At 31.3% G+C, this 23064-nt stretch overlaps 1 protein-coding gene across 1 annotated transcript; it reads left to right on the top strand.

Moving 5' to 3' along the window:
• Positions 1–12669: 12669 nt before the first annotated feature.
• LOC112030825 (uncharacterized) lies at positions 12670–21407 on the top strand. The gene is made up of 22 exons (XM_024063489.2): positions 12670–12942; positions 13050–13218; positions 13762–13841; positions 14337–14423; positions 14536–14586; positions 14706–14823; positions 14912–14968; positions 15072–15136; positions 15272–15355; positions 15464–15514; positions 15614–15676; positions 15768–15814; positions 15930–15999; positions 16091–16153; positions 17060–17149; positions 17236–17274; positions 17399–17626; positions 17880–17965; positions 18381–18429; positions 18506–18586; positions 18690–18783; positions 20873–21407. Exons 2-22 carry the CDS (start codon positions 13101–13103, stop codon positions 21061–21063), a joined length of 1812 nt encoding a protein of 603 aa, XP_023919257.1. The 5' UTR covers positions 12670–12942; positions 13050–13100; the 3' UTR covers positions 21064–21407.
• Positions 21408–23064: the final 1657 nt, after the last annotated feature.

Genomic DNA, 23064 nt, shown 5'->3' with positions numbered 1-23064 from the left:
ATGGAAAAATACACCAAAACTGTATATATATTTCTACTTTTATATTAGATAATTTTAAGTTGTGAAGAAATTAATAACTTGATATGAAAAAGAAAAAGAAAAAAGGAGATTAAGTAATCAAGAAGTTTACGTTAATTACATATTAGTTTTTTTTTTCTTTTATACTTTATCCCAAATAATAGTTAACGTTATTAGATTGTTATTAGATTTTTTTTTTTTTTTTGTTTACCTTAAAGTTAATACATATTACCTTTTTTTTTCGTTAATTTATCCAAAAAAAGCTTATTTTTTTAGAAGAAAAAATAAAACTTTTAAATTTGTTACTATTAAAGAATAGATGGTGTAGGATAAATGTTTTTCCCAAAAAAAAAAAAATACTAACAAGAGCTAAGAGTAAAATTGTTATTTATAAAATTAAAAAAGAAAAGAAAAAGAAGAAGCTCATACAAATACTTATTGTTACTTTATCTAAACATATTGATATGATCAAAAACTTTTTGTTTTTATCTAAAAACTTAATGCAGTTTGATGTAGCCACTTGGCTCAATAATTATACGTATATTTTCAAAAATTAAAAAAAAAATTATGCAATTTGGTAAATTCACTTGGCGCAATCACGGCATTTAAGTTCAACTTTTATTATATAGTATATGATGTTATAAAAGAAAAAAAGAAAAGGAACTATTTTACCATAATATCTTTCATCTCACATACATATATATATATATATATTTCAAATTAAAATCATTATATTCATTTCCTTATAAGAATTACAGGGGTTTTCCTCATTTTTAGAACAATGATTTTTTTTTTTTTTGAAAGCATTTGTGGAAGAATGATTAGTAAAGAATGGATTTTTTTTTTTTTTTTTTTTTGCATCATTACATGTTGCTAGTCGTAGAATGAGAATATTCATTCAATTCTTTCTAAAATAAGTTGTAATCAAACATGTAACTAATTATAATCAAAGGGAAAGTTTAAGAATACAATAAAGAGAAATTCAATATTACATCCATAATATTTTTCATAAAAAATTCTGGATGGTATATTGTTTTTAGTCATAATTTAGGCCGATCACTAAAATTATTTTAGCATTTCTCATACAACAAAATCTCACAATATTATTATTATTATTATTTTATGGGAAAAGTCAATGGATATTGGTTTAGAAACTTTTTATGTGGAAAGAAAAAAAAAATTGATATTTTAACAATTTTTTATATTTTTTTTATAAAAGGGTTATCAAAACTTTTTAAAAATAATTTATTAACAAATATTCTAAGAACATATTCAGCCTTACAGTGAGTTGACATCTTACTTCTTATGAAAATATTGTGACATATTATGTCGGTACGTAGAAGAACTCATAATATATTGAATCGAACTAAGAAGACCATCATGTTTTGTCGGCAAAATTACAAAGGGAAATGCCCAATGATATAACTTTATTTTGACATCACAATTCTTACGAAAATATTATGAAATTTTAGGTCGGTCGAAAAAGTCATAATTGAATAGAACTAAATGGGCCTTCATATATATCTCGTCGGCCAGATTACAAAGGGAAATTGCCGAATGACATAACTAACTCATTATGTTTCAAACATGTCCTTGAAAGTTCTATAATTAATTAAGTACTGCTATATCTTCTAGGCTATTCGAATGAAGTAAAGGGCACCAAAAGATTTAATGCATTAATTAATTATCAAAGAATATGATGAAGTCTGACTTAAAAAGGTCAGAGTCTTATGTGGTGACATGCAAAGCTGACGTGGCAACCTCTGAGTTTAGTTTCTCTCTCTCTCTCTCTCTCTCTCTCTCTCTCTGTATAGAGTGGTGGCCACAACCACAGCAACAAGAAGAGTGGTTTTGGATATTGAAATAGCTATATTTCCCTTTCAATTCAAATCTCTTAAATAAAAAAAAAAAAATGAAACCCAAATATATATGTAAAGAAATGATATTTTTACGTGCCCACCTAATTTTGCATAATCTTAATCGACGCTGACGATTACGTCGAGAAGACATGGAGTCAGCACCACGTGTGATAGGCTGATAGCTAAAGAGCTTGAGTCATACCTTTGATCCTCCTCTAGGAAGTCAGTCACACCACGAATGCTTGAATCATTTTAATTTGTTGGTGGTTAATTAATTTTTTGGTTTTTTCAATGGTTTTGTGCAACTTTTTTTTTTTCGCTATTCTTTATTTAATAATCAATGTTTCTCGTTGGTCTTCTCTGGCCAGATGGGGACTAGTAAAAGGCTCAATTGGGCAATCCACATGCATTTTGTTTTTACCCTTTCGTTTTTGTCTGTGTTTTTGTTTAAATAAAGGATCTTGCTAGCTAGGGTTAAAAATACAGTTAAAAGAATATTAAATATTCAATTATTAGGATTGAAAAATAATTAAGAAGTATTAAATGTTCAATTATTAGTTGTTATGCACGTTTTTTATTAAAAAAAAAAAATTTGTCATTGATTCAAATGTTTCCACGCATAATTTTGCGATTGTTGCATTTTTTTTTTTAGTATTTATTTAGTGTTTGACTTAATTTTTTAAAATAAAAGGTAAAAAATAAGAAATAAATGTATCTTAAGTCTTAAGTCTTAATTTAATAAAACATGAAAGAAATCTAATGATAAATACATTAATTTAATTTAATTTTTTTTCTTTTATTACTTTTCTTTATTTCAAAAAAGAAGACAATATCTGATGTAATCCATATGTAGGTGAAGCTCCCATTTTCAATTTATGTTGCATTTAATTTGGCGTAAACTATTTTCTAAAGACGGAAAAACATATTATTTATTGGTATTTGATTGCACTTTTGAAAATATTCTGAAAAACATTTACATTATGCCACCCTCAGATGAGTTTCCAACATTTGAGTGTGTTTTGGGGGCCTTTTGCAACTCAAAATTGGACAAATCAAATACCATTGGAAAGCATGTGAATTTATCTTTCCAATGACGTACACTAAGTTTAGGTAAATTTCTTTCTCAAAAAAAAAAAAAAAGAAAAAAAAAAAAGAAGTTTGGCTAAATTAAGGTCTATGCAAAAAAAATTATGACTTCCAGAGGTTAGTATATCATAAACTTTTTCGGTTTATTATAGTGTAAATGCATGAATTTGCATGGAGGCCTTAACGAACTAGAAATTAAGTGCGCCATATATAGTTGGAAAGCTTATAATATCTACTTTAAGGTATTTCTTTGGTTGGAGCATTTTGTACGTAGGATTTAGAAGTTATGGGCCCACGAAGTGCTTTTTAGGGTTTCTTTACGTCCTACATTTTATATGATTTTTTTTAGAATTTGGTTGTCCAGGTTTTATTGTTGCTAATTTATTGCACAATATTTCCAACTATATGTGGTTGATGCAATTCAGAGATCTTCGAGTTTCAATCAAACCTAATTTTGACTCAGTTTAAAAGTGATTTCTCGTTTTCACAATATCTCATTCATTTTACACATGATTTTAGTGATCAAACTTTCATTGTAAAATCAATTGATTCTTTTACCATTAGGAAATTAATTGCTTCTATCAAATGGTTGGATTTTCGGGGAAGGTGGAGCATGTCCATTGCAAGATGCCCTTGATTTGGAAACCCACCTTTGGATTTAGAGGAAATTAAAAAAATATAAATCACATTGGTGTTAGAATCGCTTTAACTAGATTGAATCTTATGAACAAGGTGTTTAATTAAAGTTGGTTAAAGATGGTCAGACTCTTTCAAACTTTATGCTCCGTTTGGATGTTTAAAAAAGGAGGAGGAGCAGAGTAAAGAGGGGGAGAGTAATTTAATTATCTTGTTTGGAAGTTTTTTAAAGAAAGAGGGGAGAGGTTTGGAGGGGTTTAGAGGGGTTTCAACTACCTCTAACTATTCATTTTTAATTCCCCAAAATTGGAGAGATTTGGAGGGAGAGTAGAGTAGATAAATTATTTACCAAATGAATTCTCCAATTTACCCTTTCTAAATTAACAAAATTACAAACCGATTATATAAATAATCTTTGTTTGTTTGTTGAAAAAATTTAAGGTGAATGAAAAAAAAATTTTGAATTTCATTATTTAGACGCTGCCGAGTCGTGGGTCGTCGACGACAATGTCACTAGGTCCAAGTCGCTCGCAGTGATCGGGATTGAGCTCAGGCACTCAAGCTCGATCGAGCCTTGAGCCACTTCGTCGCTGATGAAACACGACAACGACTCTTCTCCTTTGATTCTGGAGAACTATCCCGACGACGACGAGGATCATGTTCGACATTCCTCTGAAGATCGTGACCGTCCATTTTCTTGGTACAATTTTCATTTTTGGTGCCTCTTCTTTGGTGACGATTTTAGGGTTTCTTCCTACAACTCCAGGATCTCGCTTTGCTTGCTCTTCATTCTCATCCTCGTTGGCCCGATTTCCGCTTTCTCGATCGTGATCAACCATTGGGTTAGTGCTCTCGTTTCATGTCATTTTTGGTTGTGTGCATTTTGGGGGATTTGGTTTGCGTTTCTGTGAAATTTCTGTTTTTGTTTTCCTCTACTTGTGCCTATGTTTGGTTGCTTAGAAAATGTGGAAAAGAAATGAGAATTGGATTTTGGTTGGAGTTTGAAAAAACCTAGTAAATTTGGCACTGTTTAGTATTTATTAATACTGTTATGAACGCTTTGCTTTCAAACATTCAGAGAACAGTTCAATTTTGACTGATTTTTACTCTTTTTTTAGTTTTTAGGTATATACTTTATTTTGTTTTATTTTATTTTAATTTTATTTGTGCTTCTCAAAAAAAAAAAAAAAATTCACTAACATATTCTAAGATTTGGACGAATGATAATCAGGTTCAAGACTTTACAAAACTGATAAATTAATCATTGACCAATGTTGCAAGTTCATTTTTAAATAGGGGTAAATTTGTCTATTTAAATAATTTCCTCTCCTCTCCATCATAATTTTTAAAATATCTAAACAAGAGGAAGGGCTAATTACTTCCTTCCCACTTGCTAATTTTAAAAACATTCAAACAAGGTAGAGGATAATCATTCCCCTCTACTCTTCTCCCTACTACTTTCCTCCCATCTACTCCCCTCTACTCTCCTCCCTCTTTAAACTTCCAAACAGACCATTATAGTTTGCTCCAAAAGTTTTGAATTTGTCATGATTTGACTATGTTTATCCAAGTGGAGGAGTTTGAGTGACTTTGTGGTGTTAGTTTGCATTTTTGGTGAAATTTGGGGTTTCTCTGTTTTCATAATTTTCTCGGTTTTGGTTTCCAAAATGGCAAAACAAGGTAGCAACAACAATGACTATAACAAATTCACCCATCTAACACACAATTAATATAAAATAATGAAAACCTCAGGGCAAAAAAAAAAAATCAATGTGCATTCACCATTCACAATAAAAGATTAAAATTAACTAGAGGAAGAAATACAAATGAACATAATGACACATTACATGAATAATAAGGGAAAAGATGAATGCATAATGCATCCTACCCTAAGATGCATGTAGCTAGAATGCATGGAAATTTGTGAATATGCGAAGAGATTGAAATTCATATTCCAATTGAAATTCCTAGATGTTGAATGAGGATATTTCATAATTATTCTTTAAAAGATATATTTCATGTCAAATTTGGAATTTTGACCCTTTAACAAACGTTTCATCATTTCATTCGAATTCTCTTATACCACATTTGAGGAAAATGCAAAAACCTAATTTATATTAAACGTGGATGATATGCAAGAAACAATATCATATTATGTTTTTGATTTTTTCATTATTTTATGTGATGCAAGGTTAAATTAATGCACAAGGCATGGAATTGCCTGAATGAATACATAATGCAACCTACCCTAAGATGCATGAAATTGCCAGAACGCATGAAATTCATGAATATATGAAGAGATTTAAATTCATATTTTAGTTGAAATTCCTAGATGATGAATGAGGATATTCCATGATTATTCTTTAAAAGATATATTTCTTGTCAAATTTGGAATTTTGACCCTTTAACAAACATTTCATCATTTCATTCGACTTATCTTACCACATTTGAGAAAAATGCAAAAACCTAATCTATACTAAATGTGGATGACAAGCAAGAAACAATATTATATTGTATTTTTGGTTTTTTCATTATTTTATGTGATGCAAGGTTAAATTAACATATTAGAAATTGCTATACAATGCATGAACAACATTATTTCATACAACCAATTTCAAGATTTTAATGAAATAAAATTGTATTTCTATCGTAAACACATGGATTCACAAATCTGTGAGAATTTAAAAAAAAAAAAAAAGTAAATTCCTATCTAATATAAGGAAATCATGGCAAGGACATCTTGATTCATCCAACAAAACGTAATCTAACATTTAAAGAGATGTTATGATTTCATATCGAACATGATGTTTGCATACGATGAAAGGGTATATCAAAATGCATGATCAATATGAGTATGAGATGACATGTAAAAACTAATTTTCCAACATACTAAGGGGCAATCCATAATTAATAATCATGTTTTCATGTCTAAGAAAGTTTTTCAAACCAAGAAAACGTCCTAACTCAACATGAAACGAATCTTTTGCATTTTTCTAAATTTTAATTAAAAAAAAAATCATTTTTAACTTGTGGGAGGGTTTTTTGTCTCAACCCTCAATTAGCAGGCATTGTCTTCTTTGAATTTTTTCCTCACGGATTTGCTCAATCCCACATTAGGGAGAGACGCCTCCCACATGTGTCTTATAAGTTTGAGTCCAAGACACATGTGTACCACACTAGTAGTGGTACACATATGTCTTAGGTTCAAGCTTATAAGGCATATGTGAGAGGTGTTTCTCCCCGATGTGGGATTGAGCACTTTTAATTGGGAGTTGAGACAAGAAACCCTCCCACATAACTAATTTAAAAATGAGTCATTTTTTTAATGAGAAGAATAAGCCTAACTATAAGATTGGAGTTTATTTGTATGCACGTGTCCTAAGCGACGACAGATTCCATGAATCCTATTATGATTAATTATGATGTATATAGTTATTCCCTATTTAGATTAATTATGATGCATCCTATATTTGCATGTATATGATTATTTTCTATTTAGATTAACGGGAATTGAGGATTTAGTTGTCTTTTAATTAATTTGTTTTAGGAAAAATCAAAATTAACTAAATTTAATCACTTGCACCCATGCCTATGGAAAGACCATTTTTTGACCAATGAAAATTATGCCTTTGTATCATATTGGTCTAAACCTTGATTTCAAATTAGAAAAAGACTGTTATACCCTTAAATCCTATAATGATTAATTATGATGTGAATTTTAATCCTAGGTCAATCATGGAATTTTCAAAACATGTAAAATGACCATTTTGCACCAAAAAAAAAAAAAAAGAAAAAAAGAAAAAAGAAAAGAAAAGAAGAAGGAATTTTGACTGTTGCAAAATAGGGTTTCTATACTTTCTTAAAAAAAAAAAAGGTTTTCTATAACAACTCATAAGTGAATAAATAAAGAAAAGAAGAAATGATTGAGAACCAATTATTTTTGTTTCTCCCTCTTTTTATTTATTTATTTTTAAATTTTATTTATTTGAAGGGGTGCCTCCGGCTAAGTAAATGGTATTCTTTTTATGGGGGTTGTTGGGTGAACTCAAATTTTATGGAGTATGGAACCAAAAATTATAAAGGTCATAATATTAAAAAAATAATAAATATATTATTAAAAACTCCAAGGGGTGGGGGAGAAGGGAGATAGACAAAGGGCACAAGCTTCTCATTTGGTATATATATATTTTTTTATCATTAATTTTTTCCCCGTTGATTAAATATTTCTCGTTTTATCAAAAAAAAAAAAAAGCTTCATTAGTATTTTCTAGAAATATTTTACATTAAAATAAACGGGGCAATATAACTAAATTTGAATGTATAGTAGTAGTATAGTTTTAGAATTTATAATGTTTTGTATTCATCACGCTGTAATTTACCATATTTTCTCTCAAAATTTTTTTTTTTTTTTTGGGATATAAAGAGAGTTAATTTCATCTAGAAGATATATATATATATATATAATCTAAAGCTATTTTTTTTGGGATATAAAGAGAGTTAATTTCATCTAGAAGATATATATATATATATATAATCTAAAGCTATTTATGGTCACTTATCATTTTGAAATGATTTTATTTATTTATTAAAAATGATTTTTTTAAATAATTAAAAATGAACTAAAAAAATTTAAAATGAAGTGACACCGAACATTTTTTTAAAAATATATATTAAAATTAAATCTATGATGAAATAAATCCCTTATATTTCAAAATATGTAGAGGTCCACATTGGTGATCTCTCGACAAATATTAAAAAAAAGAATATGACTCACTGACTATTCCATTGGACGTTGGTTGGTTGTTAGGTGGCTTTCTTGGAACTCAAGGATACTTGTTTCTGATTTGCTTTCGGTTGGTTAATTTATCCTTTTAAGATTTCTGAAGTCTTTATCGTTCTCAGTTTTGAGTTTTGACCACATTTCTCTGTCCTTGTTTTCTCAAAATAATTTTTTTTTCTCTTTTAGAGAGAACTTTCGGAAAGTGGCAGTAAGGTGGATAAGAAAAGAAAAACCTCATCTCTGAAAATTTTATTGTTAGAATATCCTTTACTTCTACAATGAACAAAGACTGACTCTGACCCCACTAATATGAAGGTTTATGAGTTATATTCTTATTATCTATTATTCCAAACCGAAAATGGAAAAAGTTGAAATTTATAAGTTTGTATAATTAATACACTTTTTCCCATGTTAGAAAATTTAAAGGAAGAAGAGAGTAAAGACATCAATAAAGAGAGTAGAGAGAAGTGGAGTGAAAATTAGGGTAGAAGTAAAAGTCACTTCTTCTTTATTTAGATGTTTTAAAAATTAAAAGTAAACAGTAAGAAATAGACTAGTTCTGTTTCTTTCTACAAAATTTATGAAAAAATCGACAAAATCCATAATTATTGAACATAAAAGGCATCAATTGTTTTTGATAATGTTGCTCTAGATTTGTTGTTTGAGGATCATGAGAGAAGCTTTTTAGAGAAATCAATAATTTCAAGGAGGAAAGAAGGTCGGAAGCAAACATAAAGGCATAACCGCTGTGGTGTAGGCCAATAGGACCGACTTTGGGAGAGTAATAAATGATGGTTTAGGGGACTACAGGGTGAGGTCCACTGGTATTGGGGTCCAATCGACAAGATAATCTTGTTCACAGGTGGTTGAGTAGGGACAGATTTCATTACACACGCATAAAAAAAATATTGAGAGAGAGAGAGAATAAATGTATTGCAAGAGGAAATAGGATCTGTTTGTTAACACTTTTAAGAGATTTTATTCTAGTGGAGTAGTCCCTCTTGTCTAAACCAACTCTATGCATTTGAAAGAAGAATATGATGTTCTACCAAAAAAATGAAAGAAGAATATAATGGATAAACTATAAAATAATGAAATAGAATAAAGCAGAATGTGGATTTTTTTTTAAAGTATGTTTATGGCTTTATAAAATTTAAAAAAGAAGAAGAAGAAGAAGAAGATATATACTTCCCCTTAGCCAGATTGCATCCCACGTAAGGGAATTAGGGAAGCAAGAAGAAGCTTCATGATCAAAATGGAATAGACTCTCCCTTCTAAATCTAATTATTTCATTTCGTTGGACAAAACTCCCAAAGAAGATAATATATGATAAATTTAGACTACTTTGACGTGGCGCCTCTTTATTTTCTCTCTTATTTTGCTCTTCATTTTTTTTCTCCTCATTAGATATGATTACCCCTGTGGTCCACTAGATAGTCTAGCGGTGGCTCATTAATTTACGACGTAATGTAGATTTGGCGTTCTCTAGTTCAATTTATTGTCCCATATAGTTCAATAAAAAATTGAAACACCATTTTTTTATATATAAAAAAAAAAAGTATGATATAATTTTAATCCTTTAAAAGAATTAGAGGTATTTATAGAACATGCAGCCCATTCATACGATTTCATAACAGGAAATAGATAAAGTAATAATGGAAAATGGGAGTGTTATCTTCAGTGCCCTCTAAGTAATGGAAAAATCATGAAGGAGGAAGAATCATCTAGCGAAGGAAAAAAGAGGAGACGTGTAAAACATTTAAATAATATTTATGAGAGTAAAATATCTGTGGCAGCAAGCACCTGCAAGGCTTTAAGCCTGTAACCCCACTTCCCTTCATATTTATTGGTACTTATTATTGCTATTATCGTGTAATTACTGATTTTACCTAATTGCCAAACTAAAACTAAACCCAAAATGAAAAAACAAAGAACAAATAGAACCGAAAAAAAAAAGTGGCTCCCACCCCAAAGCTCCCAAAGATAAGGTAAAGCATAATTAGTTGAACTAAGAGTTCGTTTGAGATCTATTTATTTTGTTGAAATTGAAATTTTTTTGCTGAAATAATTGTAGATAAATGTAAAAGTTAGCTGAAATAGTACAATGAGGCCATAAATAGTACTAAAAAGTGCAGCGAGACACATGAATAGTAGTAAAAATAAACTGAATGGTGAAATAATTTTCATTTTTCATTGGTATCCAAACGGAGGCTAAGTATATCAAATATGACCAAAAAAGTATATCGATTAAAAATTTATCATTAAAAATTCAGAAGATGAAACCTAAATAATGTGGGATAATGTAGTTTTACCATGTGTTTAGGTACATCTTTTGTTGTTAACTCTAATAAAATAGATAAAGCCATAAAGGAATCCAACAAAGATATTAATATAATAAATGTGGTAAAGGTTACTTGGTAAAATTTCTTATCCTCAAATAAAGAATTTAGATTTGAATTTAATCTACACAATGACCAATTAGTATCTTAGTCCAAAAGTAAAAATTAGTAATAACTATGAAGTGGATATCATAGGTTCAAATTTTACTCTACTTATTAAAAAATTTTGGTAAAAATTTGGAACTCATTTGCGTGAGACAAGTTTTGAAAATTAAGGCGGATGAATTCTACTTCAAATGACAATTTGACCGGTTTAAAGCCTTTGGTCTAAAGAAGGTAAAAAAGAGAAAAGAAAAGAAAAAGGGAAAGGGTGTCTCATATTGTGTTATCATACCACCTAAAAGTACTTAAAAGGACTTTAAAGCACCTTTGTAAAAAAAAAACGATGTGTTTTCGGTAAATTTCCAACATCTTTAGGGTTGTGTCCGGTTGGGTGTTTGTAGTTTATTTGTATAGTGCTGTATAAAACATATAGTTTCTAGTTGTTATGTTAAATATGTGACCAAAAAAAAATATTAAAACTTCATTTATTTTTTAAAAATCTATTTTTGTTAAATTAAAAATAAATTGAGACAAAAAGAAAAAACTAAAAACTAAAAGTTTGTGCCAAACAACACGGAATTTATACCCCAAAAAAAAAAAAATAAAAAAAAAAAAAAAACTTTACTTTTGTAACAAAAGGAAACGTGCAGAAAGTTGACTACTGTCTACTGCACGCTGCACCGAAATTGCCCTGTTCCAAGCACTCGCATAGACAAACTCACAAAAGACAAAAAGCAACGGCCATGGCCTTCCATCCGAGGTCTTATTTTATATATATTTATTTATTTGTATGTAAAGTATAAATAAATAAATAAATATATATATATAATATTTGTACGTAAAGTCTGAATATTTTACATATTTATTTATTTATATTACTAATTAATACTTTACATTCAGCCAAAAAAAAAAACTGAATTTAGTAAGGATGGGTGTAATGTTTTATACATTATAATAAAATATTGTCATATTAGCATTTTACTTAAAATTTATTACATTATATCATACATAATAACATCTAAATAAACTTCCAATTTGGTTGGATTTATATATAAGTATTAGAATTCTATGGGTGTGGTTGTGCTTTATTCTTAAATATATGATAAGATAATGTGACATGTTGGGATTAAAAGGCTAAAATATGAGTTTTATACTATATCTTTATACAATTTAATATCATATTTATATCTTAAGATTAAAAAAAAACTTTATATGGTTATTATAAAATAGTTCGAGGGTACTCTTTAAACATTTGTTAATAAACTATTTTAAGAATGTCTTAATATAATTTTTATGAAAATATAAAAAAGATGTCTTCTCTTATAAAACGTTTTTAAAAATATTATCTAAACTACTGCTAGGATATATGCTAACTTTTTTCATTATAAAAATATTAATATTTGTTGCAAACTTATTACACACATTTTTTTTTATATATACAAGATAGAATTTTTACTCTAGCTTAATTTAAGTGTATATGTATAAAGTTCTTTCCTGGAGACTTGAACTCCGATTCTTACTCCCACATCTCACAAATATTTATACTTATATAGTGACTATCGCACCAAAATTACGCGGTTATTACACACATTTAAATACACACTTTTGGAAATAGTGCGATCAAGATAAAATTTCAGTTATAATTTTGAAAAAGTAAGAGAAAACATGATTACACAATTTAACAAAAATCGTGCTTTTAACGCACAATTTTCAGCCGATGTGTCTCACACGGACCGTACTCGGTGTGTAATTAACCACTGTAGAGAGAGAGAGCGACCTTATAGGGAAGCAAAAATGTAAAACCCTTTTTACATTAGCCTCTAAAACATTTTTCTATTGGGGGAGTTTTTACGTTTTTGGCTTGGCAGTGTTGCATAATAACTATATAAAGCCGCCAATGCTGAGAAATCTCAAACTCACACCCTTTCCTTCAGCCTAGTTTTCTCTCCCATTCTGTCTTTCTTTTCTTACATATTTGTACTCCAGTGTATGAGTGTGTGACTGTGTTTGTTCCTCATGCTCTTTGTGCCTTTGCCACCTTCTTGTTATAACGTCTGAACTCCCAAACCAAACTACAGCTGCTTGGCTTTCCTCTACAAACAAAACCCACTTAAGCTTTTGGGTACTGTGTCTGGTTTTTCAGTTTACCACCAATATTTGTTGTTGATGATCATAGGAAATGCCTGTTCTGTTCTGTTTTCTGATATAATGTTCTGTTTATATATGTAGGTGTTATCTAAAACTCAGGTAAAGAAAAGCAAAGAAAAGAAAAGTATAAAAATGAAGTATGTGTTGGTGACTGGTGGAGTGGTTAGTGGCCTTGGAAAAGGAGTCACCGCCAGTAGTATTGGCCTGCTTCTCAAGGCCTGTGGCCTTCGCGTGACTTCCATCAAAATTGGTCTCTGCTGCTTCTTCTTCTTCTTCTTCTTTGGTTTTTGTTTTTTTAGCTGCTTTCTTCTCTGTAGAGTGTATATTTATGTTTTCTTGATAAAAATAGCTTTTTTTTGGGCCCCTAATTAATTTATTTGAAGCTTTATTGCTACATTATTAGCTTTTGGAATTTGGGCAATCTCTTTTTTTCCAAAATGAGCATCTAAATTTTAAGTTGTTTCTCAGTTAAGGATGTGCATATGTTATTTGTACAAATGTGTCTTATAAGTTGGTTAAACTTCCATTTAGTTTTCCTTATCTAATTTATTAACCTCTTTTTTTCTGTTTTCTTTTTTAAATAAATATATATTAACTTGTGTGCTTTTCTGGGCTCCTCTAATTGGAGCAGAAATTGACAATATCACACAACCACATCAGTTTTATGATTCACTACTGGGCGTCTTTTTGTTTTATAAACTCTTGAGATATGATTGCCTTGTCTTGTTCTTGTTTTCTTCTTTTTCAACGTTTTGACCTGTGTTTTGGCCTAATTTTTTGTTTTGTAATTCAGATCCCTACTTGAACACTGATGCTGGGACAATGTCCCCTTTTGAGCATGGAGAAGTTTTTGTGTTAGATGATGGCGGTGAGGTATAAAAACAGTTCCTTTTCTGTGTTATTTGTTTGTTAATTTTATTGTATAAATGATATGTCAACATTATTTTCCTACTTGCTTCAACTCTCTTTGATGGGGTTTATAAAATTAAATTCTTGAAAGGTTGGCCCCTTTTATGCTCTAAATGGATTCTATTTCGACAAAAAGTTTTTGAAATGTTTAAGTTGGCCTATTGGTATGGAGATTTGGTTGTTTCAGTAAATTGTAGTGCACCTCACTGGATCAATTTCATGTGTTGTTTTTGAGAAAAGAAATGACTTTTAAAATGATCACTATCAAATTTGTACGCTATCCTATTTCTTCTGTACAGATACTAGTTGAAAGTTCTAGTTAAGCATGTTACTTTTAACAAAAATTAAAGCAAAAATGTAAACATCAGGACTAATTTGTCAAGGTTTTGACAAATATGGATGATTTGATCGAAACTGAGGCATAACAGTATGAAACATGACTTTATTTTGTATTCAAAGGTGGACCTGGACCTTGGAAATTATGAAAGGTTTCTAGATATCAAGTTGACACGCGATCATAATATCACTACCGGAAAGATTTACCAGGCAAGTTGGTTCATTTCCATACCTGTATTAAATATTTACTTGTAGAGTTGGTAAAGATTATTATATTCCCTACCAAAATCTAATGGCTTAAGTTTTTCTTCTTGTATGACAGTCTGTTATTGACAAGGAGAGAAGGGGAGATTATCTGGGGAAAACTGTACAGGTTTGTTTTCATTTTTCCCCCCTTTCCCACTAATAAATCCGTTTTGTTTTCTTGTATCATTCTTAACCTTCATATACACGTATGGCCAACAAGTCTTTTTACATGCTTTGGTTCTGTAGGTTGTCCCTCACATTACAGATGCCATTCAAGAGTGGATTGAGCGGGTAGCAATGATACCAGTGGATGGAAAGTCAGGTTCACCTGATGTTTGTGTCATAGAATTGGGTGGAACTATAGGTATACTAACAACAGTGTTCTTGAAATTTGGAAGTACTAGTTGTTTCTCTATTTTTTTAAAAGATTTTAATAAGCTTCCTTGGTGCAGGAGATATTGAATCCATGCCGTTTATTGAAGCATTAGGCCAATTCTCGTATCGTGTAGGTAAGGATATTATCTATGCAACTTCACAAGACACAAGTGTTAAGCCTGATCTTTTAATAATTCTAATTAAATGTATTCTTTTCTTGAATACTTCTCGTTTTAGGGACCGGAAATTTTTGCTTGATTCATGTCAGCCTTGTGCCTGTTTTAAATGTTGTTGGCGAACAGGTAAACTTCTTAGGAATTGCAAGTTTCTGTACATCCCATATGGCAGATGATATAGTGGCTGCATCTTTTTTATTTATCAGAACAAATTTCTTGGTCGGGTTAATAATTGTGGTGAATTTTGTCATTATTGTTCAGAAAACAAAACCAACACAGCACAGTGTTCGGCAACTAAGAGGCCTGGGTTTGACACCACATATCTTAACCTGTCGTAGTACAACGGTATCCCACCATCCCTTTGTTTCTCTCTGACATGCGTGCGCGCGCACACTTTTGTATGTTGCTACTTTATTGGGTTGACTTAATGTATTAAATTGAATTTGTTGACAGGCACTTGAGGAGAACGTAAAAGTCAAAGTCTCTCAGTTTTGCCATGTCTCGGTATTTTGATATGGACAAAAGTTTTATGTGCATATAAGTTGAAATTTATACCTATCTGCTTTGTAAGATTCTATCTTATTGAAAGCACTTGTTTTCCAGGCAGAAAACATCATCACTCTCCATGATGTACCCAACATCTGGCACATTCCTTTGCTTTTAAGAGTAAGTAGTACTTTAGCACTCCTTGGAATGTAAATCTTGAATATTTAATTAAGATCTCTTACAGCTGCATATGTTTTTTCTTCTGAATTAGGATCAGAAGGCCCATGAAGCAATCTTGAAAGTGCTGAACCTTCTGGGGTTTGTCCGATTAACTCAGTTCTTAATTATTATGTTAATTTTGAGCTTGAATGTACAGGCATGTGACATCATTTAAGTTTTCAGCATCCTTATGCAATGCTTTCTGTAATGGCAGTAAAGCTGGCAAGCCTGCATTAGATGAATGGATTTCAAGGGCTGAAAAATGTGACAAGTTGCATGAGCCGGTGGGTCTAACAAGCAATTCTCAAATTCAGAATCTATTTTTCTTTCTATTTGTTGTCAGAAGTTTATCTCTGTGTGTCAACTAATTGACAGGTCCACATTGCCATGGTTGGGAAGTATACAGGCCTTTCTGATTCCTACCTCTCTGTAATTAAGGTGCACTTAGTTATCACTTCTTACTCTAAATCATTATATCAGCTGGAATTATTATGCATTCTTATAATGGAAATATCAAAGATTGTTGCTAAATGCAGTTGACTTTGGGGTCCTTATACGAAAAATATTTCACTATATTCATTAGTAGATAATATGATATAATTTTTCAACATATGACACCAATTAAATATTTAATTTCTGTTTCTATTTCTCTAAAGATACTTTCATCTGCTCTTACATGTGATGCCATTCAAATTTTTAATTGTGTATTAGAATCTAAATAGTCTTTAGTAGATAATATGATATGATTTTTCAACCTATAAATCATTTCTCATGTACTTTTATAGTGGTAGATAAAATGACATGGTATTGCAATCTATGCTGGCCTTGTTTTTTGTTTATCCAGGGATTTAGGATAGCTGGATCATCTTCAGCATCTTAGTCAATATATTGTCCTATAAGAGTATAAGTCACTTGTTTTAGCAATTCTGAATCCATTTTGAGCATTCATGATGTGTCTCAGTTCGTTAAGAGGCCAGTCATTGACAGATCTGACTGCTGATTGAATTTAGTTATAGAAATCTGATGATTCTTTTTTATCTTCATAAGCTCAAAGAATCACAAAGCACACACATATACTATGTAACGATGCTTTTGAAGATTCCATGAGTAGTGCCCTTCTTCAAAAAAAGGGCTAGTTAGAAATATTATTAAATTTGTGTCCATTTACTTTTCAAAGTACATATTATTTTGGAATATCCTAAAATGGAATGAAGGACCGAAAATGTGGGACAAAGGGAATGAATATGTTATTTTCAGTATCTTAATATATCACATGCATATTGGTATAGCTTGAGTGTGCAGAAGTATAATGTTGCTGCTATATACAATGTACTGTCTCTACAGGCTCTTGTGCATGCTTCTGTTAGCCACGGCAAGAAACTCTTTGTAGATTGGGTTCCAGCTAGCGATCTTGAAGTTGCAACTGCAAAAGAGGTTGTTATTTATTTTGTGTTTCTCACATTGTATGTAATCTTAATTTTTACCTTATTTCACAACATGACAAAAATTTCTTTTTGCAGAATCCAGATGCTTATAAAGCTGCTTGGAAGTTGTTGAAGGTTGGTTTATCTGATGTCATTGGATTATCAAGCTGATAATGCTATTTTAATTTATTCTGGAGGTGTCTACCCTCTTTAAGTTGTAATTTTTTTGATTTGGTCTCTGACTAGCCTTTATCTTCAGGGTGCAGATGGTGTTCTTGTTCCAGGAGGGTTTGGTGACAGAGGAGTGCAAGGGAAAATTCTTGCAGCAAAGTATGCCCGAGAAAATAGAGTTCCATTTCTTGGCATTTGTCTAGGAATGCAAATTGCTGTCATCGATTTTGCACGATCTGTTCTTGGTCTGAAAGATGCTAACAGCACTGAATTTGATCCCAATACCAAGAATCCCTGTGTTATATTTATGCCTGAGGTTTGTATTTTGTGCCTTTTGAGTTTAGACATTGATAGAAAATTGTTTTTGCTCTTTTAAAGAAAAAGTAGAAATAGGATTTAATTCTTATTCCTTCATTTATTTTGAGCTAAGAAGAGAATGTTGCTAAATAAGAGGCAGTGAGAGATGGAAGCCTTTAAATTTAACCTTCATTTATTTTTTGATTAAACTGAAAACCTGACATGAGATCTATGTATATATTTATTAATTTCTGATCTTCCACTATAAGCAGGGCTCAAAAACACAAATGGGAGGCACCATGCGCCTTGGATCAAGGAGGACAATTTTCCATGTTTTGGACTGCAAATCTGCAAAACTGTAAGTATTGATTTTAAACAAGATATTAACATACAATATACATGAGTCAACTGATAATTGAACATTGGGGCCAAGTAGAAATTCAAAAGAAAAATGTATTTTTAAGGGTAGATTGTAATGTATTTTTATTGTATATAAAAAAAAATAATTCAACAGTAGGGTTCTGACTAAAAAGAAAAAAAGAAGAAAAGAAAAGAAAAGAAAAAACTAGGGGGCAATAATGAAACAATATCAATATGACAAGACATGCAAGAATCAGATTTAGATTTTAGCTTGTACACACACACACAATGTTAATAAGCGTGAATGTATTAGAAGATTTAAAAGTTCTGAATTTAATTTTAGATGGGTAGTAGTCTGCTAAATTGGATGCATCAGCTGGTTGGCTAAACCTTTGTGCTTTGATTTGTTTTAGATATGGAACTAGAAACTTCATTGATGAGAGACATCGGCATAGATATGAGGTTTGTGGGATTGACATGCATAGAATTTTCTTTTAACCAGCTATTTTGGAAGGGGGAATAATTTTTTATCATGCAGGTGAATCCTGATATGGTTGCACGCCTTGAAAAAGCTGGCCTCTCTTTCACTGGCAAAGACGAAACTGGTCGACGTATGGAGGTATAATTATAAGCCACAATGTTAATGACCTTGTGATCTTTGAATGTAGTTACTTTACATCTGTAATGGCTGTGTGTTAATATTTGGTTTGCTGATGTTACAGATTGTCGAACTACCCAATCATCCATATTTTGTTGGTGTTCAATTTCATCCTGAATTTAAATCAAGGCCAGGAAAACCTTCTCCTTTGTTTTTAGGTACCTCTCTTGCTCTTTCTTAAGTATCCATTTAACTTGATGTTATTCAATCATAAAATTGTTACATGAAACAAAGACCTGTTTCAATCATCTGACACATATACTTCTTTTTTTTTGATAAGTAAGAAATACGTATATTCAAAAAACTGCTAAATGCAAAGTAGCACAAAGCATATCAAAGAGTAAAAAAAAAAAGAGAGAAAAGCAAAAACATAAAAGAAGCACTAATTACAAATAAAGAGAGAGCTAAGGAACAAAGGGAGAGAATCACTAGATGTGAGTCCTCAAGCCCTAGACAAGACACATACACTGGAGTTATGAGTGGTTAGTTTTTGGTTGGGATTATTGACAGTTTCTATTATTGCTTCTAATCCATGTATTTCCAATCATGTGTAAGATGCAATAGAATATACTAGGGCCCATAAAGCTAAAGAGATTAGAGCTTTAGTAATAAGTGCTGAATGCAAGATCTGAGTGGAAATATGTAAATACTTGTATGCTACGATGTATCTTTCAACAAAGAATGATCAAGGTAGAACTATTTCTGCTACTTTTAGGAGATACTGATTATAGGTAGTTTTCTTTTACATAAAAAGTATTCTTTCTTCATATCTTATAAGTTCTTTTAAGCAAAACATTTTTTGGTGCATATACCTTATGATAAACCTAGATTCCTTCCCTTGTGTAACTTTTTGCAAGAATAAGTTAAAAGCATTGCACTTTAGGTAATTAGAAACAAGTATGGATCTTGCATTAGAAGGAACAAGAATGTTCAAATCCCATCGTCCAAGTAAACAAACAGACATTAGTTTGGTATTTAATAGGAAAAAAGTTCTATTTAATTCTATCTTCAAAATGCCTGCATGACTCTACTTATTGTTACACGAGACCTTTGTATGGTACAATTTGCACCAATAAATTAAAACATCTGACATGTAAGATACCTTCCTGGCTTTCTTATTGTAACAAATACCTGCATTAAAACCTATCTTGAAATATCAGAAGGAAAATTAATAATTTGGTTTTATCTCATATTCAAGTCCAATGATATAAAAACATGGAACAACTGCAGAGTTTCCATGTCATTTGATCAGATACGCTAGGGTAAAGTGTTGTCCATATAAACAATGATTGTCCTAAGTGGGTTATCATCCAGTTCGAAATATTTCTATAATAAAGGAGCATATTCTGGAAATATCTGTAATTTGGAAGTGCAATATGCATATTATAAGCTCGCTCATATTTGAAAGTGTCATTTTACTTCACTTTAGCCTGGTCAGACTGCAGGTTAGGCACTTATGAACAAGTGTGTTTTTGATCAAGGGGTAAATATTTGGCCATGCTCACCCAATTTATAGAAATTATCACAAAGAAAACATACTGTTGTGTCAATTTTGGGTATGATATGGTGGACAAATTTACAAATGGTGATAACCAAATGCTGACGTAGATATATGTAGGATAATCTTTGATGAGATGACATGTTATCAAGATTGATAGGGTTCATTTTCATTTGTTTTGATATCTAATAATGATTTTTATTTTTTGCGTGTTAGTTACCGCCCTAAATAACAAACTGAAAAGTGAAAAGTATAGATTGAATGTTTTCTTTTAATGGTTAGCATCTGAATAATATTTCATAATTCGAATATAAATTCAGCAAAATTCAAGTTTTGGTTCACTAATTCAAGGAAAATTGGACGACCTCTGCCTTTATTGCAAATAATTTCATCATTTTATGAGAAAGTAGTGAGGTTCAAATTTTTTATTCTCCTTTCTTTTTCCTTTAAAACTGCTCCATATTGTGTGCATTTTCTCCTTGATTAGTTAAGTTGGGTGGAATAACTGAAATAAGTATTTGTTCTGCTTGAAGCAGTCCACCGACTGTTGGTTTTCTAATTCTATTAAAATTTTTGGATCTATGAGAGTTCATGTTTGTAATAGGAGAGGAGTATTCCCTGATATGTATATTGTTGCTGGTTAACCATTTAATTTTATTTAGTTGTGTCTTAATCTCTTTTGATATGTGTGTGCACCAAAATTCGGAAATGTTAACTTCTGAATCCTCTCATTCTTATGTCAAATTTAGGACTTATAGCAGCAGCATGTGGGGAGTTGGATGTTGCCTTACACAGCTGTGGGAGCCAAAGGACTGTCACGAATGGAACAGTCAATGGTCCCACGAAACTCAAATTCCGAAATGCAACTCCAGCTAAGTGCACTAAGGGGTTGCCTGATGGTGTTTATAGCAATGGCAATGGCAATGGGATCTACTTGTGAAGGTTGTTGGTGCCTTATGTTATAGGATCTCTCTTTGTGGTGTGGTTGGTAGGTTTTGTGAGGCCTTAAAGAAGAAATTTAGGATTGTCTGTACAGTAATTTGGGTGCTGGTAGGTATAGCTTTCCAAAGGACTCATAGAGCAGCATTCTCCCGGTCTTTTTAACGGGATAGCTTGTTATTGTTGTATTTCATGAGAAGGCATTGAGGGTTACCTCTCTTTGCACCATTATTTTTATCATGCTTTGGTGCATTTATTGTACCCTAATTATGCCTGGACTCTTGCAGTATGTACTCTGTATACACAGAACTTTGTGCAATGAACTGTTTCCCTGTCCTAAAAGAATTCATCTTCTCCAAAATTGGATCATCCTTTATGATTGTTTCTTACAGTAGCAAAAGCACAAGTCACTAGTCTTATCTCCTTTTTCCGATTATCCTTTTTTTTTTTTGGGTTAGAGTTGAACGTTCCATGGGTGAAATAGGTGGAGAATCTTGGCATTGTTCATGCCAAATTGGTGGTTTATGCAGTTATTATTCACTTCTTCACTTTCACAATTAAAAACAGAAAAAAAAAGAAAAAAAGAAATTAAAAAAAGAAAATCGAGATCTAAAAGTTAGGGTTTGGAATTTATCGTGGTGCCTTCACAATAGGTTGGACCCAATTTAATAACTATAGTCATAAGTCATAATTTCTCTCAGATGGGCCTCTCCATTAGCCCAGACCTCCCTTAAGCCTTCCCAATTCCCACAAGCCCACTTCTCTCCAACCGAACTCCAAAGCCCATATCTCTGGCTTCACCCCCTAGTCGCTACACCGCAAATTTCATTCTTAATTTACACACACACACACACACACACACACACAAATATCCACCTCAAATCCAACAATCACACCACTAATCTCAACCTCCCCAAACTCTTACAGAAAAGCTGGGTTTTCGTCTCCCTTACTATTATTCCCACTGACCCACCTAGTATCAACCAAAATTTCTCTGAACCCACTTTGCAAGACATGAACTTGGAGGATGTCCAAATTGTTGGATATACTTAAAAAAATAATTTATTTTTGTGATTATATAAACACTAGCAACATAAAAATCTAATCATAAACAAGAACAAAAATATTTAATAAGCCGCCCCAAAAAAAAATGATATACTAGATGTGTGAAATTTGTTCGCAAACTTAATGACACAAAAAATAAAATAATAAAATAAAACTATTTGGACAAGAGGGTCCAACCCACACATGCCAAAGCTCAACTTAATATCCAACCTATAAGCATATAAACTCATATATTATCTCTTTCTTTTTTCATGTGGGACTTAAGGATTTTCACGACTTTATAAAATCATATTCAAATTAATACCTTAGGAGTGAATTTCTTGTTTACTACTTAACATTTTTCAAATGCAAACATTTTTCTAATGCAAATCTCTCCGTTTGATCATTCCTTCAATATAGCAATACAGAAATGCAAAAGTGAACTCCCTAATCTATCACAGGATTGGTTCCCACTTCCCACTAAAAATCTCAAGTTGCATAATTTAGGTTTTCAAAATTTGGAGTATTTCTCTCCTCTTGGTAAGGTTGGTGGTCTTTGCCTTTCCTAAAGAAATGGAGTTGATATAGAAATAATTCACTCATACAACAACATGATAAACCTGGTTGTCTTCTCTGATTCCTCATTCTTCCTAGATAATGCCCTCAAACCCACCTTTTGGGAATCCCTAAAGCATGTGATCGATTCTTTTGATGGCCCTTGAATTGGGATTGGGGATTTTTATTATATTCACTCTACCTCTGAAAAACAGGAGTGTTCCATTTTGCATCCTCTTCTGGAGTTGGCTTCGGAGGTCTCATTGGTTCTAAAGGCCTTATTGATATTTCATGGAAAATCTTTTCATTTGATGAGCATTTGGCATTAGTTTATTTAGTCTTTTTATTTATTTATTTATTTATTTATTTAATAAATTTTTTTAATACTAAAAAAGTGATAAGA

Source organism: Quercus suber, unplaced genomic scaffold, assembly GCF_002906115.3.
Source record: "Quercus suber isolate HL8 unplaced genomic scaffold, Cork oak 2.0 scaffold_1024, whole genome shotgun sequence".
Lineage (NCBI taxonomy): Eukaryota > Viridiplantae > Streptophyta > Magnoliopsida > Fagales > Fagaceae > Quercus > Quercus suber.
Note: the sequence above shows the minus strand (reverse complement) of the source record. Positions and strands in the feature narration are given on the sequence as shown.